The sequence below is a fragment of the Aquila chrysaetos genome, chromosome 3, assembly GCF_900496995.4.
Source record: "Aquila chrysaetos chrysaetos chromosome 3, bAquChr1.4, whole genome shotgun sequence".
NCBI classification, from domain to species: domain Eukaryota; kingdom Metazoa; phylum Chordata; class Aves; order Accipitriformes; family Accipitridae; genus Aquila; species Aquila chrysaetos.
Genome location: NC_044006.1, coordinates 77,186,860 through 77,203,333, shown reverse-complemented (window position 1 = coordinate 77,203,333; position 16,474 = coordinate 77,186,860). Strand labels below are relative to the sequence as shown.

At 41.8% G+C, this 16,474-nt stretch overlaps 1 protein-coding gene across 2 annotated transcripts in view; it reads right to left on the bottom strand.

Annotated features, from left to right (window-relative positions):
- Window positions 1–4,182: 4,182 nt before the first annotated feature.
- The window catches only part of TMIE (transmembrane inner ear), a 36,047-nt gene continuing 23,755 nt past the window's right edge, over window positions 4,183–16,474 (bottom strand). The window contains exons 3-4 of one of the 2 annotated variants that reach the window (XM_030010550.2): window positions 10,157–10,306; window positions 4,183–5,563 (exon numbers count right to left, since the gene is read on the bottom strand). In XM_030010550.2, the coding sequence (XP_029866410.1) occupies window positions 5,241–5,563; window positions 10,157–10,306 (473 nt within the window). In that variant the 3' untranslated portion in view covers window positions 4,183–5,240. Of the gene's footprint in view, window positions 5,564–7,537; window positions 9,699–10,156; window positions 10,307–16,474 lie in introns of those variants that run through there. The other variant, XM_041122750.1, reaches the window with a different exon arrangement.

Sequence of the window (16,474 nt, the reverse complement as noted above, 5' to 3'; positions counted from 1 at the left end):
AGTTCAGGGAGGCTTCGCCACTATTATTTTAGATCAAATCCCTGGAGCATCTTAAGAAGGAAATGTGCACAAAGCCCTGTTTCACAAGATCAGTGCTCAGGTCCCATCTATTGTCCCATATTTTGCTTCTGACATTAAGCAGATTGCCTTTTGTGCCCCAGTTACCCTGCATGACACTTCTCAGTCTGCAGGAGTCCAGACGAAGGGACTCAGTACATCAGGGACTCAGCAAACGAAGAAGATGTATGTTGTTTAGCCAGAAAAGATTAGGACCATAAAAGTCTTTTGGGTCTATGTGTAGAAACGAGGGGAGTGCCATGCAAAATGCCATGTGAAATTAGGAACAGTAGCGAGCCAGAGTTATCTCACAGTTATTGTCTGATGCTTCTCTAAGATACCTTAGGGCTTTTGGAGTTATACTGCATGAGGGTGTTTAGCTGGATCGTGCATTTGCAGGAACATGCTTAAAGGACCCCGGTTTCTCCCCCCCAAAAAAAGAAGAAATGAAAAAGAGGGAAAGGAGAACTTTTGCACCTCTTTATTTCTGAAAAAAAGACCCTTTTCTTTAAACCTACAAAACCCTTTCTCTTTGAAAATGGCCACCCATGTCAGTAACATAAATTCCAACCTGACCTTCCAGAAGAAAAGCGCCATCTCCAGTCCTGGAAATATTTGGGGGTTGGTCCTTTTGTTTTTTAACCACTGGAGGGAAAAACCCATGGTTTTAACAGCTCTACCTCAGGTTTGGGACTCCACATGTCACCTGGGGGAAGGGGGAATTTCCCAGTCCCAGTGAAGACCTTATTTGTTCTCCATGGGTCTCACCAGGTGATCGGGACAGCTCAAGGTGATCCAGATTTCTTCCTTGCTACATCTCAAAAGGGAGCGGGGCATACAGAGCTTCCTTTCAGAAGGTAGATCCAAGATACTTCTAATAATTAGATCTGTATTATGAAATCAATAAGAAGCAGCAGTTCTTATTCAGAGTCGCCCTGTGCAAGGAATTACAGAAAGAGAGGAAAAATTACAGAAACAGAGGGAAAAAAAGACCATATTTTTCCTTGAGAGCCTCTGGGGCAGCTATAATTACTCCAGAGGATTTCATCCATTGGAGAATGCTGCAATTTAGTGCTGAAAAGGTATCACAAAATTTCATAGCAACAGATGCACCTTGTGTGTAGTATCTCCTGGCAGATCAGCACAGAACCTATGCTTAGTTTTTCACTGCTTTTCATTAACACCAAAAGCAAAACCAATGAGGAAAAGGGAGCAGCAGGAAAATAATGCAGACAGCTTTTCCATGGCCTTCTTTCCTAAATGAACCAGGAATTAAATTTAAAAAATTCAGCTTCCCATCTCCTACTATTGACCTGCTCCTCCAGATTTATGATTCTCACTGCAACCCCTTGGGGACAGCTAGCTAGGCTGAGTTAAGTTTTATCCACCAAAGCCAATGACTATTTTCTTGATGTCTCTTCTGTCAATGAAGTCCTTGGGGTACAAAGCCACTGTCAGCTGAAATCTTACCTCTATTAACGAGTGGAAGAACAATACTGGAAGAAGATAGGTTGGCTCAGGGAGATAAACCAATGCCATGAAAGACTTCTTTGGACTGCAGAAGAGATGTTACCAATGCCAGGCTTGATTTAACACCACAAATAAAACAAAATATATCCAGCACAAACTACTTTTAAAACTGTCTCCACATATCGCAGAGGAAGAACAAGGTCCCCTCTAGTGGAAAGCTATGGAATATGTCGAGCAGGAGATCCTGCAAGTCCTTCCTCATCCTGACTCTGTAGTATCTAGGTTTTTTTTTTTCTCCACACCACCCTTGCCATGCACACACCATCAGGCTAATCTAATGAAGGCAGAGCTACTGTCATTACTACCTGGATGTCAGAGCTTTGGGTCTTAAATCCTGCTTTTGGCCTCTGGGATTTGTCATCTCACTTATGTTTTCAGAGAAATCAGAGTTATCTCCAACCTTGTCATTAATGATTCATTTTGCAAAGCTTCAGCAGCTGCGGATGTAATTTTTCCAATGCAATTTCTCCATCTGGTGGTGTAAACAGCAGCTCCCAAGCTGTTTTTGGTCAGAGTGCTCCACTCCAGCAGTGCTATTTTACACCCACCGTGATCTGACTTTCAGATTCCACCTGACCACTGTAATAAGAACCAGGGGAAAATGCACACCGGTTTTGGACTGTGCCTGTAGATTTACTTCCCTCTATGCCCACTTCAGCCATTATGACAAGTCTTGTTAGGCAGGATGTTTTCCTGAGAGTTTGCAATCCCCAGTAATGTATTCCCTTCATTCCACCCATACACTGTCGCTCTGACAACTTAGAAACAAGTTGATATACCCCTTAGGTGACCAGAGGGGCTCCTTCTCAGAGAAGAAACTTTTTTTTTTAAGACAACATCTTTTTTTCAGTAAGACACAACCACAAACTAGTGTGAGCTGACATGTAAGACTTTGAATGTATTTGCTGTCTGATCTTGGCAGAAATGAATTAAAATGAATTGCAAAGGCTCCAGCAGTCCCGATGCAGTATTTTTTTTTTTATTTTTTTTTTGGTGTGAGAGAGATGGTGGTTGTGTTGGGGAGGAGGGGGTTGAGGAAAGGCTATTTTACTCTGTGATAGTGAGCTTAATGACAACGTGAAGGGGCAGATTTTCTCCATTGAAGCTTTTGGATCAGGAATAGATCTGCTCCTCTTCCCTCTCAACAAACAGGTACAGACTGAGTCAGCATCCTCTTTCTGCACACCCTAAAGACCATTAATAGCAGGATTAACAGCACCACACCATGTTTCCAGCTGCAGGACAGGGAAGCAGTCTTTCCTGCCTAAATCACAGCTGGATCCCATCCTACAGCTGCTTTACCTGTGAACTGGAGTTTATAAGATATAAGCACCCACTCAGCCCCCCCCAAAACCACAGTGAGCCCATAAAACCTTGTGCAGGTCCCAGGGAGTGACATCTCTGCACACAGGCAAAGTGTCTGGCCTGAATGCAATTTAAAATTCTTTTTCCTTTTTTTCTTTGTGACTCCTTATGGAAGAAATCAATTAAACAGGAAGAGAACAGAAGAAAGCAGGTGACTGAAATATAATAATTGACACCTGTCATGTTTCTGTGTGTTGGAGTCAACGTGCTTTCATTAACTCTGGCACTAGGAGTCTCTGCAGGTCCCTGAGTGAAGCTGTGTTAATATGAACGGATACCTCATCAGGGGTTACACATGCACATACACATACACACGCAGTCTGTATTACAGATCTGTGCTCCTGCAGAGTTGCCTCCCCTCCAGTCGGTTGTATGACTCTTGTATCCCTTTTGTTCCAGCTGAAAAAGTGGATAAACTCCTTTTCCTGGTCTTACATACAGCCCAATAGCTGTCCTGAGCCATAAACCTGGATATCTGAGACTTTTCAGGCTGAGAAGGGAATTGAAAACAAGTCCTCTGCTTCTGCCTGGAAGCTGCAATCCCCACTCATCTTCAGCCTTTGAAAAATTAGGGGTGGGACTGAGATTCAGACTTAAACATAGATGGCTATAACATACATCTTCACACTCATCATTGGGTATCATTGCAGTGGATGGAAATTTAGGGCTCCAACCACTTGTCTGCGTAGAGGGGCAGAATTTCTGACCCTGACTTCTCTCCGTACTCCTCTAGCATAGCAGATCATACCTGGAGGCTGTGAGCTGTCACCGTTCATGCTCTTAGTAACTGTTTCTGTGGCTGTTAACATCTTTCCCATCCTTTCTCCTCAAGTCTTACACCTCCGCTTCAGTAGCTCTGGTGCTTTTGGGGCCTTTTATGAGCCGACTGACCTCAGTAACACATGCTTTTAATTTTGCTGGGTTCATTTTCTACGAGGATGGGTTGGGTAGGAGAGGAGAGAGGGGAAAGGAAAGGTGGGACAAATAAGAAATGTTTTTGCAGTGATAGATCAGCTCTCTGTCTGTGTTAAAACCATAGGGTCAATAGAAAGCAGTTGGATTGATATAAATCTAACTCATGGGGCCCGAGCTGAATAAACTACTGGAGATAACTCCCTCCTTGCTCCATGAAGTAGACAAAGCCATGCCAGTATTTACACTCAGAGATGGTGTATCCAGCAGAGACAATAGGTAGAGCTTTAGTCATCACAATAGCTTGCAAACTATCCCCCGTTAGCTTTTTAGCTAAATACCCCATGGCTGTTAATCTTTAGGCATAATTTGCTGAGATATTTACAAAACACACTAGGACAAAAGCTGCTCCTGATAAAACTACTCTTAAAAATTTTCCAGGTGGTGAGAGAAATAGCAGCCACATTAAAAGTGTAGCAAAATCCCTGGTTTCGAAACTGCTCAGGGAGAGAGCAAAAACATTAATGCATTCAGCCCTGCTCCCCTGAGACCCTGAGTTTCTGCTGCAACAGGCTGAGCATCTTCACATCCCCTTCGTCCCTGTGGGCTCTTCTTATCTGCTGCCTTTCCTGAAGGGATAATGAACTGAGGACAGCTACTGCCTACAGCAGCACAGATGCAGTCCTCTTTTCTTATTCTGTGCACATCCTCCTACAGCTTGATTTATATGTCTTTGATCAGAAAAGAGAAAAAGGTGGATAAATCTTCTGGGAGATGTGCAGACTTTTGTATTTCCTTCAGCAGTCCAGAGAAGGAGGCATCTGAAAAGGAAGGAAAGCTTTCTCCCGTATGTCCAAGCCACCTCTCAGAAACCACGAGCTGACTTAGAAAACTCCATTCTTTAGGGTTTTGCATCCAGAATTTGCTTAATCCCTAAAATTCCTCACATGCAAATACTCTTTAGGAGGAGACGAGTGCTAGTAAATATGTATCAAGCTTCTTAAGGTCCTCAAGAAGAACAAATTTTAAATGAATCATGTCCTCCCATTAGTTTAGATATTCTCTGTGAATTTCCATGCTTATCCAAAGTTCTGATTCTCACTCCAGGTTGCAGTTTGGTTCCAGTCATTGCTACCACATAGCTCTGCACAGTGCATTTTATTTACAAGATACTGTCTAGCCAAATGGCCAGGTTTTCCTCTGGTGGACAAAACCCCAGTGACTTGGTCTTCAAAAGGTAATAAATCTCTATATCCAGTGGCACTCAACAGCCTGAGGGTATGGAGACAGCATGTCCTATCTGCTCCCAGTGCTCTACCCTCAGCAATTTGGCAGTGCCCTCCCCGAAAGACTGCCAGCGCTGGCTTTCAGCAAGGTCACTTCTTCTTCGCTGGGGCTTTGGCATTCCCGCCAGCCTTGCCATTAGTTTTGGTGCCTCCTGATTTTGCTGCTTCACCTTCTTTTTCACCTTTCTTCCCACCACCTTGTTTCTTGTCAGTAGCGTCCTTTCCCCCCTTTTCTCCCTTTTCTCCTTCTTTCTTTTTGGCCCCATCCTTCCCTTCTTTCTTTGATCCTTCTTTCTGGTCCTTTTCACCATCCTTCTTCTTGGAGCCTTTGGATCCATCTTTTTTACCCTGAGTTTTGTCCACTTTTCCAGATACAGTGGGAACTTCTTCTTTTTTTTCTTCTGCAACCTGAGCTGTATGCAAGGATGGAAAAAGAAAACAGGAAAGCAGTTAACTTGGGTTGACACTAGCCAGGAAGAGGGCAAAACTCCTGCTCCCTGCTGGCAAATCTTGGACAAAGGGAAAATACTGCTACTGGGGCTTTGTCCGTACAGCTGTTTTGCTCACTGACTAGCAGCTTTTCGTGTCTTTGTTTTGAGAAGATAGACTAATGGGAAAAAGCAGAACTGGTAATTTCAAGAGCTGAGTTGTGGATCTATTGGAGGAAACGGCTCCTGTTGGTAGGAACTGCTCCCTGAACATTACAAGCACGGTCCATAAGCATTTCCCAATAATGACTTTCAATGTGGAGTTGTCTCCTTCCACAAGAAGGAACAGAAAGATCTCTCGTGCAATTCAGTACAGACCTGTCTTGGGTTTGTTTTTTCTGTTGGTTGGTTGGCTTTTCTAATTCTTTGTGTATGGGGTATGCATCCTGCAGCTGAGAGTGGACAGTAGGGATTCTGCTGGGGATCTTTGCTTTCAGAGACAGCAGAAGATGGCTCGCCCAGCACAAGACTATAAGGTAGGCTTAGCTTATCTCCTCTCCATGTCCAGTCACAATGGGACTGGCTTCCCACCTGTACCACTGCAATTAATGGCAGCAACATACCATGGACATATAGCAATTAACTCTAGTGCACAATTAGCCCTATTTTGGTATGTTTTAACAAGCCATATGAGTTATAGGAAGCTTATAATATCTTTACTTATGGAATATTTTTACTTAGGAATATCTTGGATTCAGTGTCCACATTTCAGGTGAGAAGACTCATAAGTACCACACTGGCTTTGCAGACTTTAATTATTCTGACAAAGGCTTTGGTAGCAGAAAACTTTTCCTCATCTTACTTATTTTTCTTCTACTAGAAGTGGTTCATTTTCTCAAAAGTATTTCTGAAGTCAGAGCTTGATGCACTGAACTCTCACCTCAAGCAGCAACTTGACACTTAAACACAGATCATATTTCATATATTTCTTATGGAAAGTTTTTCCTTTGCTCAAGACCAGCAGAGTATAAAGTTTTGCAAAAACAAGTGAAAATGCGTTAAGTTTCCCATGACCTCCTTCTCTGGAAATCCCCAGTATAGGACTCAGATATGTAAATAGATAACCTTGTTAACACAACTTAATAATTAAAATCAGCCAAGATGTAGCAATGACCTGGGAGCAACCTCAGCAAACAGAGGATGGTTGGTCACTGTTTAGCTTTCTTCAGCTGGCACCTAGGCTAAGTCAAATTATTTCACGTTTGCCACAGGCTAAGAAAAGATGGCAGTGAACTGGGTTAGGAGGTAATTTGGTATGGGTCTTTGGTGAGAAGTTTCAACCCTTACCTGAAGCCATTGGACTCCGACCTGTTTAAGTAGCCCCAAATCTCCCATTGCTATGGATGTCTGCAGTGTCACTTTCAAATTGCATCAATGTATTACAGGTGAGAAGCAAACCTGACTTTGTTACGTTTACCTAAAATATTCCTTCAGCATACACACTAAAATAAAATATCATCCTTTGACCTTGGGAACTGGCAATTCATTTATACATACAAACGGGAATAGTACAATACAGATTCTTTCTGACAACCACAGGGGAAATCCTGACATTTCATATAAAAAAAAAAAGAGAGGGAAGAATAAAAAAAAAACAAAAACACCACATTGTCTGCTTCCTGGACAAATATGGTAGGAACCAGATGAACTCCCCAAAATGTCAGCTGGAGCAGTCTCAGAGCAGAATACTTGAAGATCTCCCAGGCCATGGACACAGACAGTACATCTCGACCCAGAGCAAAGGTCAAGTCCTGCTTGTACTTCTCCCACAGACTGGCAGACAGAACACAAATGAATCAATTTGTATATAACATTTTATACACTGAAGCCTGAAGTCCATTTTATTTATCTCCAGTAAAAGGGTTTGCCATATATGACACTCAAAAAAGTGCATGGAGACCCATTTGGCAGTTAGAATATTCCACCATAATAAATGTGAAGTAGGGTAAAATAATGCCAAGAAATTAGAGTATTTAAGCATTGTATATATTCATGATTAACAGTATTTGACACTTACAGAAATCTTTCTTTAAAGCATTTAATGGCCACTCAGTAATTAAAATCACTCAAGTCATCACTCTGGCCTTGACTGGGTCTACGAGGGGTTGTCACAGTATAAGTATATAAATAGTCGACACATACATTATATTTCATGACTGCGTAAATCAAGGTCGGTTGCCAAATGTCAGTGGGGCAACATGGCAAGCATCACACTCTGTACAGATGAAAATAACAGCACAGAGATGAAGCCCAAAGGTTTGCATACTTTCCATTGCAATGCCTAAATCATGTAGTGAAACTTTTTTGGGGACAGGATGCACACTAATCTCAGAAGAAGGGCAAACCACTGGGTTTAATCACACATAGCTTTTGCATCTAACAGTTTAGGTGCTGATGGCTGAGTCAGTCCTTTTGAGTCCCCAAGGTTGGAGACATACAGGCATTTTTAAGGCACAATTTACCTCTTCCACTTTAGCACCGCCCCTACCATGAAAGGAATCACATCCTTTTTTATTTTCCACCCTGGAGGAAGGGATAAAGTCTAGACAACTAGTGCTGATGCAGACTTCTCCGTAGGTGTGGATAATGTACTGGTGGACAGATGACTCCCACCCCAGTAGTAATTCCTTCAGGACAACTTGGGCAGATTTATATCTGCCTAGTCCTAGAGGACTAGGAGCTTCAGAGAACACATATTCACGAGCCATTACCAGATATCAGCAGCCACTCAGCAACATGTTATCCACCAGCCACCTACCCTGCATCATGCCAGGACCATAATTCTAGGATTCTCAAAGGTTAAAGGGTGGTCAACTACTCAACTTATACATTTAACTGGATAAAAGTTTAAGGTAGTCTTTATGGTGCAGCTGACTTCCCATAAATTGCTTTCTTATGGTAATTTATTCATGAGTTCATGCTGCAATAATTTACCACAGTCTGATTAAACCTACAGCAAAATAGCCAGCTTTTGAATGGAGTACATGTACGTGTTTGTGGGATGTAAAGGCTGCTTACAGGACATCAAAATTTATTAGCATTCAGGGGTGAAATGGCCATTCTGCTGCCCAAATACCCTTTCTGGCTCTTCTGGATATTCTCATCCTTAATTTATTGGTTTTCCAGAAGTAACAGCTAGACAGGAAGAGGATGCAGCAGCAAATGAGTGAATTTGGCTTTCTGCTATCTACAGGCATGATCCTTTACACCCTCTGGGATCTACTGATAGCTGCTCCTTACAGAGTCAGAGTTTGGTCTTTTGGGCAGGAAATTGAAGGACACAATACGAAGCACTTCCATGTGTGATTGCTCATACACGTAAGAGTGCATTAACTAGGCCTTTGGATGACCTTTGACTTTAAAGTAAGTTAAGAGAATTTAACTGTACGGACAAGGGCTTATTCATGCCAATTGGGTTCAGCTCCAGAGAGTGGTCTGGCCACCCTCAGTTTATAGTGTAAGTATAATCAGATGTCTGAACACCTCTGAAATACTGAGGTATGTGCAAGTTCCTACTGTTAAGCACTTAGTTCTGTATTTTGCTGGTGTACAACTAAATTCCTACAATTATGTTATCTGCCTCTTTCACCAGTTTCATAGAACCATAGAATCATGGAATGGTTTGGGTTGGAAGGGACCTTAAAGATCATGTAGTTCCAACCCCCTGCCATGGGCAGGGACACCTTCCACTAGACCAGGTTGCTCAAAGCCCCATCCAGCCTGGCCTTCATGGAGAGAAGCATCACATTTTGAGTTAAGGAAACTTCCAGTTGCTACAAAGCTGTAGATCACAGAGCTTGCAGAGACACAGGAAAGAGAAAAAAAGTTCATAAAAAGGTATTGAGAAAACAGAGGTCAAATGCAGAAAGGGAACTGAGAAGCAGAGAGTCCAAGGTATGATGGATCTCATCAGAAAAGAGAAGCCATAGACAGACAGACAGGAAGGCAGTCCCCTAATTTCCTTGAAGGGCCATTTCATCTTCTTCTTTCACCACAGGCAGGGAGTTGAGAGGTCTGGACTGGACATGACCAGAGAGAGTTAGGAGAGTTTCAGTAGAGCCTAGGGTACAGAATCAGGAAAGATGAGTAAGAGCAGTGGAGACCAGTGACAGAAATACTCTTGGCCATCCAAATAGGGTAAGCCATTTACGGGTAATATGAAACTCTTAACAACTCTTTTTCTTCCTACTGACATCCCCCAACCCAGGAACTGGCCCTTAAAACAAATCAGACTCTCTGGAAATTTTAAACATGGACTTCAAAGGAATGACCCTGATTTGTACCAGCGGAGAAACTGTCCCTTTCATCTAAGGGACTGTTCCTGCTGCCACAAATGCTGCAGGTTTAGTGGATGTGATTAGGAGGGCTCTACCAAATCACGGCAATATCTTAATGGTTGTGCCCAAGGAGCCACACTGATTTACACTAAGGGAGCACCTAGCCCTTTGCATTCATGCATACAGAAAACAACCCCAAAAGAAGAGATGGGTCTCATGTAGGTGTGGGCATGGGAATTACCTCCAGGGATCTCTGTCAGCTCGTTCAGTGGTGGCACAGTCTCCAGTTTGTCTGCATATGTCTTGGCTGCTTGCCGTTGAGCATATCGTGCCTCAATCTCTTTCTTTGTCCGGGGAATCCGGCACTTGAAGATACAGCACAGCGTGATAACTGGGAAAAGAGAGAGGGAAGCAAGAGCATTCAGTTTAGTCAGCAGATGCCTGTCTAGTACAGGCTGGCCCATTTACAGTGGGAAGACAGCTGGAAGAAAAATTAATTTCAGAAGAGTTTCTTCCAATGGGAACCTGTAGCCATTTACCTCAGTGGAAGTACCTGCCTGAGGGATATGGTCACACGGTCTAAATCAATTGAGTTACCTGAAAATAAAGAATTACCACTCTTCAGGTGAGCTGTGGTAAAGAACTGAGCATGTCCTTCTCACCAAAACCAATGTAAACCATTGCCTTAAACCATATACACCACCGGTGTTTCTGAGCATCAGAGCATCAACAAATTAAATCCATTATGTCTGGAAATGACAGCAGCAATTAAGAGGTACTGGCACCATTCAACAGTATGTTATTGCTGGAGGATCCTGACAACATGTCTTAGCCATTCATTTTTGCATAGGTAGGTGCTGGGGATGTGGGCCTCCAGCTGAAGAAAGCAATGAGGAGTTTGCATGGAAATGCTGTAAACCCTCTAAATAGATCCAGAACAAGAGCTCAATGTATGCCTTAATTGATTTTCATCCAAAGCTATTTAGGGCAGGCCAAGAACCCAGATCTCCTAAACGCCCCCATCATGTGCTTACTATTCCATCATTCCTCTTTTCACAAGCTAGGCTTCTTTACATGTCTTAAGGATGCAGATGATGCTTTTACTCCTAGTAAGATATATTCTCCCTTCATGCTTAAACCTATACATTATTTCAGAATTTCCATCTGCAAATCTAATCATGATTCAGACAATTCATTGTAATGAAATCACTATTGGTTGGTTTCCTAGATTAGGAATTCACAGGCTTGAGCAGATCATTGGTTCATCCATGTACCGCTTCTGACAACAACAAAGCAGCAACCTCAGGGAAAAGATCAATGAAACTCAGAAGCAGGTAATCATAAAATTAGTTGGCCCACAGGTCATAAACACATGTCAAGAAGCATGAGATCTCATGGTCTCTATGAATTTTTGAGTTGCTTTTTTGTGCGCATCTTTAAAATAGTTCAAGGATTCTTCTATTCTAAATAAAAGCTCAACTTTCCAACCTACCTAAGTTCTTAACCTCTTTTATATACCTTATGGAAATGGATTCTGCAGACAGGCAGAGTCTTGTGCTTGGAAAGATGTTGTGTGATCAGTTTTACATGCTCTGTCTCTTATTTTAACTGGAGTTCCCCTATGCCACATCAATGCTATAAGAAAGGAGCAAGCATCCAACTTTCTGTACACTTCAAAAGCCAGGTAATCTCCTCTGGCCTTATATCACCATAAGCAATGTATTAGACCTTTGAGACTAGTCCAAGGAAATGAGAGAAATAATCTGTATGTTTGGTTCCAAGTGTGAGCATTTCTCATTCATCAGGAGTAAAACCATTTTGCAGACAGCCTTCACAACACAAGCACACAGACCATTTGCTGCTGTAAATTTTACTCCCTAAAAGTTTGTCCTGTACCTGTCCAACCTCTCCTAAGTAAAGAGGGATCATGGTAACCAGGAACAAGCTCTGCATGACCTCTCCATAGAATAAAAGAGAAAAGTAGTAAAATACATTTCTCAGTCGTTTGAGGTTGGTGTAAAGTTACAAAGCAAAGTGTAGCAGCTCCTCTATCTCTTTGCTGAATTTTGCTGCTGAAGATATCACTCCCCTTAAACAGTTTGCTGTGGAGGTGCTGTAGCAGAATCACAATCGGGGCCATCAAAATGTCACAACAGGACAAGACACCTGAAGTGAATTGCCTAAACCAACATGAAATTGTAACAACCTGTAATTAGAGAAGCAATCAAGATGCTTCTATCCTTGCGCTTCCATGAGGGTCAGCAACAAGCTGAGGGTAATTGAGATTTCATTTGTCTTAGACAAGGAAAGCAAGGTACCCGTATGGCATTAGTGGCAGCACAACTTTGGCACCTAGCAAGTGGGTAACGTACCACATCTGGAAAGTACACAGCTGGGTCTGCCCTGCTGTTCAGGGCAGCAGGATTTCACTGTGCGCCTGCCCACAGAGCCTGCTACAGCTATGTCGCAACTAATGGATGGCACAGACCTTTTCAGGCTAGCAGACAAAAAAAAAATACACAGGTGCTGGGCAAGGACTCAAAGCAAGGTCAGACTAGACATAAGTATGCATTTTTAACAGTGACAGCAAGCAGGAAAACAATTAACTGGGGGGAATGGGGTAAGTGTTTTATCTCTAACCACTTTTAAATCAAGGTCTATTGTTTTCCTAAAAGCACTCTGGAATTCAGCTAAGCCAGGAAATCCTTTACTCACATTTGAGAAAAATTTGCCAGGAAAATTAGCACCCTATTTCCTGGAGATTGATATACGATAAGACTGTCAGCTTTCAAGGAAAACACAGAGATTAGTCAATGCCCTTGAAAATCAAGGGCAAAATGTCTGCCAATATTATAGTAGTTGGCTTAGCCCTGCAGGAAGGGGTAGGGGTTGTTCTGTATCTCACAGTTCTATTTCTTTTCAATTACTAAGGACAAAAATGGTAGTTGCTACAGGACGATCGCAAGCTCAGCTCTCTGTTACCTTTCTAATGAAGATGAAGTGTTACACTGAGGTACTGGCGACTTATGTTGCCTTGGGATGTGAAATGATTCATAACCAGCCACCGGAGCAAGAGGCTTATGTGAAAATAATACAGTATTATTCCTATCTCCACCCGCCTTGCAAGCTGTGCTTAGTGTGAGGTTCAACCCATGCAAGGGGCTAAGTATTGGACTGAATGCTATTGTCTTTTTAAAAGAATAGACTAGTGAATAAGATTTTGGTACAGGGGCTTTAGGACACTAACTGGTGCCAGGAATGATCATTTCATTGCTAGTAGGAAGTTATTGCCTGTTTGATATCTTTCCTTTTCCCTCCAGATCAGACACAGGAGACAGAGTGGGTGGAATTCATCTGCTCTGGTTTGTGTTTCTCAGAACTAGAGAGTGTGGTCTCCAACAGTCACTCCAGGCTCCCTTTATCACTGATGGAGAGAAAGAAGGATCTCTACAGGGTGATTAATCTCATCTTAAAACAGAAATCTAAGGTATGCCAAATAAATCATCCTTTGCAGCTGCCTTTCTGCCCATTAACTACGAAAAGAGCCTGGAATGCGCAGTCTGATGCAGGACAGTGGAAGAGCTGTGATCCCCTGGAGTGAGAGCCAGAGGCTGGACAACGTGCCCTAAGGCTTCCCAAATGACATCAGAGATCTACATTTAGGCATGTGAACTGCTCCCTAAGTTAGAAGAGGTGAATCTCTTCTAACTGCTTTGGAAGTTAAGAGTGAAATGTTTGTTGCATATTAGAAGTTTGGAGCTATCTTAGCATCATTTCTGTTGTGCCTAGTAGATATTTTATGATTTTTTCCTGCTTCAAGTCAGTGAGATTATATTTGCTCCACGATAATTTATCCATCAAGTGACCAGAAAGCAATATAACCTCTAATGTTTCCTGGGCCCTTGTTGATGCCAAGTTTAACATTATTTTCCACTGGAAGAGCGGAGATTTTCTCGTTCTGAGGACAACCTGGGAAACTGAAGATGCCTGTAAGGGTCCTGAGATCATCCTCACCACCGTTCCCTTTCTGGGGTTTGGCTGCCTGGGTTCAGGGCCAGATGAGAAGTAATGCTGCTGATGGCCTTCAAAGGAGGAGATAGAAGAAACCTCAGTGGAGGCTTGCCTTTTCTTCATTTGGAGTGACTCGCATGCTGATGCTATCGTTCCTGACCCCCACTGGAGGTCCGCTGCAGTGGATGTTGTAGCTGTGCCCATGCCTGGTCATGTGTCCCATTGACCCAGACCTTGATCCATGGACATGACTTTCTGGTTTCACCTCAGACCTGCACCATCACCAACAACTTGGCTGTGTCGGACACAGGTTACAATTAGCCATCATGTGAGGATGGTTGGTAATGAGGATTGCTGTTTAAAAATATCCATTCCTATAAGATAACAGATCAAGAATTGGACTGTACTCTCTTCCATGAGAGTTAAACATCAAAGCAACACTCTTACCAAAGTTTAGTAGGTGACATGGCATCAGTTGAGCACATTAACTGATGGACCCATGTTCTCAGGGTAGAGAATTATAATATAAAAAAAAAAAAACACCCAAAACTAAAAACCTCCATGAAGGTTATATGTACAATGAATGTAGCTTAAACTAAAAGTTTTTGTTTGGGGTATGAATATGTGCAGGAATATTAATTCCAACTCAGTTGAATAGTGATAACTTGATCACTTTTGATTCTAGATCCACAGGATGAAGTATCTGAGGGATCAGTTAGCTTAGATGTAACCTGAGAATTTGTTGTTATGCTTTTCTTCTGGCAGACCTGACTTCAAGCCTTGAATGTCTGTTTTATATTAAACATTCACCAATTCTCTTATTCCCCAGGTGAATGCTTTATTCACACTGCTGTCAAGCAATATTTAGTCCCTTTTTTTCATGCTGTGGGTCTCCTTTTCCTTTCCAGAATTTCAACTTTCATTTTAGTTGTCGAGAAGGCTTCCAAAATGCAGCCTGAATAAACTATTGCCTGTCCGATGCTATGATGACCTTAAAGCAATCTCTGTAAGATGTATCAGCGCCCCATTAGCACCATGGAAGGTCCATGAAAATATTCACCATCAAGTCTTGGAATGGTGATGTTACTCATGTTTTCTCTGCTGTCAAACTATGTAAAGGAGCAGAATAAACACCCTGTGCAACAAAATGTAGTGGAGTAATTTTAAATTCTCTCAATTTTCTCAGCTTTTCTGTATTAATAATATATGACCTTGTGATACTGTGATAATAAGCATCTTCCGTGAACTGCACAATTCGGAATACAGGCCTTTTCTTTTTCAATAACATGCTGTGGATTGCTTTGCTGTTTGGCTTCTAAAAATCATTTTCTCACCTATTTTTTTTTTCCTTTTCAGTTACCTGACATACATGGTTGAATTCAGCCACCTATTCTGAAGGACCATTTCTGTTTTAAAATTAAAAAGTCAGGTCTGATTCTGCACGTGGTGTTCTCTTTCCGCACCAAAGATTCAAGCTGACAACATATCAAATAATTTTTCATTGTTTCTGCCAGGCTGATTGTGTGAAATGTAATTTTTCAAGGAGGAAACAAATTCTTGGTGGTCCTTTATGAAATGGGTGTTTTAAAGGAGTCAACTTTTTTTCTATCTTTGATGAAAAAAAAGGTATTGTAAATTATATATTTTCATTCTTCAGCATATATGAAAATACTTGGGAAATAATGAAGAACTCTGAGGCTTGCTCCTTTCTGGATTTTTAGCATGTTTTCATTATTTTTACAGGAGGCAATGTCTTCCTAATATTCATATTCAATACTATTCAGGCTGGAGGAGCTGAGAAATGGCCCAAAAACCTCTCATCTGAAGTACAGTAACCGACCAAATGTTAAACACGTAATTTCCACCACAAACAATGAGATGCTTGTGACTAAATAAGGGCTGTGTGTTTACTCCCACTGGCTTAAACTAAAATAGTTTGTTCCGTAATTGAAGCAAGCTAAGAGTATATGCAAAAGACCATGAAAGGAGCTCTATTGGCTTAAACTAAATATCCGTGTGGCCAAGTTACCCTGTTGCTGGTCTCTTTTTTTCTGTTCACTTAAGTGAATTTAGCTCATCAACAGTAACAGTTGCTTCTAGTTTAGCTGGGCAGTAAATTTAAAAAAAAAAAAAAAAAAAAAAAAAAAAAAAAAAAAGAAAAACCCCAACAACCAAAAAGAAGGAAAGAAAAACTTGGTTCTCCTAGGAGCCAGGAACGATGTAAATGAAATATCTTCTCCAGAGACTGCATGGTGTAATATTTCAGCAAGGCTATGATTGAGAACTGAATGGTTTTATAAATTGAATGGAAATTGGCTGCAATACACAGTAGGTTTGTTCCCTTTGAAGCTGAAAAAATACAGTCTGCCAATGAAGCATTTAATTAACATTTAGCAAAGTAGCCTGTGCTGCTCTGAGTTAATTAGGCAGCCATTCCGTTGTTAATAATGCAAGCAATTAATGCAGATGTATTCAATGGCAAGTTAACTGCAGCGCTTGTGTTTAAATGCTCTTTGAGAAGCCTGGAGAGTTGCTTACTATATTACTA